The sequence below is a fragment of the Cryptosporidium ryanae genome (assembly GCF_009792415.1).
Source record: "Cryptosporidium ryanae isolate 45019 chromosome Unknown contig_128, whole genome shotgun sequence".
NCBI lineage: Eukaryota > Apicomplexa > Conoidasida > Eucoccidiorida > Cryptosporidiidae > Cryptosporidium > Cryptosporidium ryanae.
In genome coordinates, this window is record NW_027125560.1 from 1 (window position 1) to 976 (window position 976).

The 976-nt window shown below is 40.2% G+C and overlaps 1 protein-coding gene across 1 annotated transcript; it reads right to left on the reverse strand.

Annotated features, from left to right (window-relative positions):
• Positions 1-143: 143 nt before the first annotated feature.
• On the reverse strand, positions 144-957 carry FG386_000270 (uncharacterized protein; the record flags this gene model as incomplete). Its single annotated transcript, XM_067339613.1, has 1 exon — positions 144-957. A coding segment is annotated over one exon (814 nt), but the record flags the coding sequence as incomplete, so codon positions are not given.
• Positions 958-976: the final 19 nt, after the last annotated feature.

Below are 976 nucleotides of genomic sequence, written 5' to 3' on the forward strand. Positions count from 1 at the left end.
ATTGACATGCTCCTGCCTCATTTTATTAGTTGATTCTGGTAAATTTGATATAGGGGCTCCAGAATTCATATTAGGATTTGCAGGTTCTAAAATTAGTTGATTTTGGGTTCCATTAATTAGCTCTCCAGGAATGATATCATTACCGAATTGCTCATTGTTTGATATATTAGTTAAAACCTCCCATTTTCCATCAGAATTTTCTCTGAAAAGAGTAACAGTATCCTCTCCACTTGAAGTAGCAAGAACCGTGCCGGTAACACTCCAAGTGAGTCTCCAAACAGGCTCATTGAAATTTAAGACTTGACTACTATGCCATCCCTGTCCATCCACATCTTGAGTCCAAATAACTACAATCTTATCATCACCACAAGAAGCAATGGTTTCAGCAAGTAAATCTACGGAAGGTCTCCATGCAACATCTCTTACCCATTCTGAGTGAATTGTGTCAAGTGTTTGCCCGATTTCTAAGAGTTCTTTAGTCTGAGGATCTTGCTTCCAAATCCTAATTTGGTTATCACAACCACCCGAAACAAGCCTTATAGGTTGGGTGGACGTTACACCTACAGAAGCTCCAATGGAACTGGTAGCGGGAGCCCATGATATTGAGTTTGTTCCATTTGGGTGTCCGAAAGCCTGTTTTTTTGTCCAACTTCTTGTTTCTGAGTTATAAGAGCAAACTGCTATCGAACCATCGGCTACTGCACAGGCAAATTGAAGTCCATAGTCCCAGGGACACCAGGAAACACTGTTAATTGAAGATGAAAAATCCTCACAAGAGTAAACAATTTCCCATCTAGACCTTTGAGTTTCTTTCCAAACCAATACCCTTTTATCATAAGAACAAGAAACCAAAACACTACCAAAAGTCGGATGTGCCCAACAAACTTGCCAAACCGGTCCTTCGTGCCCCCTTAACTCTGCTAAAAATGTTGGTTGATCTGTTGAAACATCAAATATCCTTATTGTGTGGTCTGAA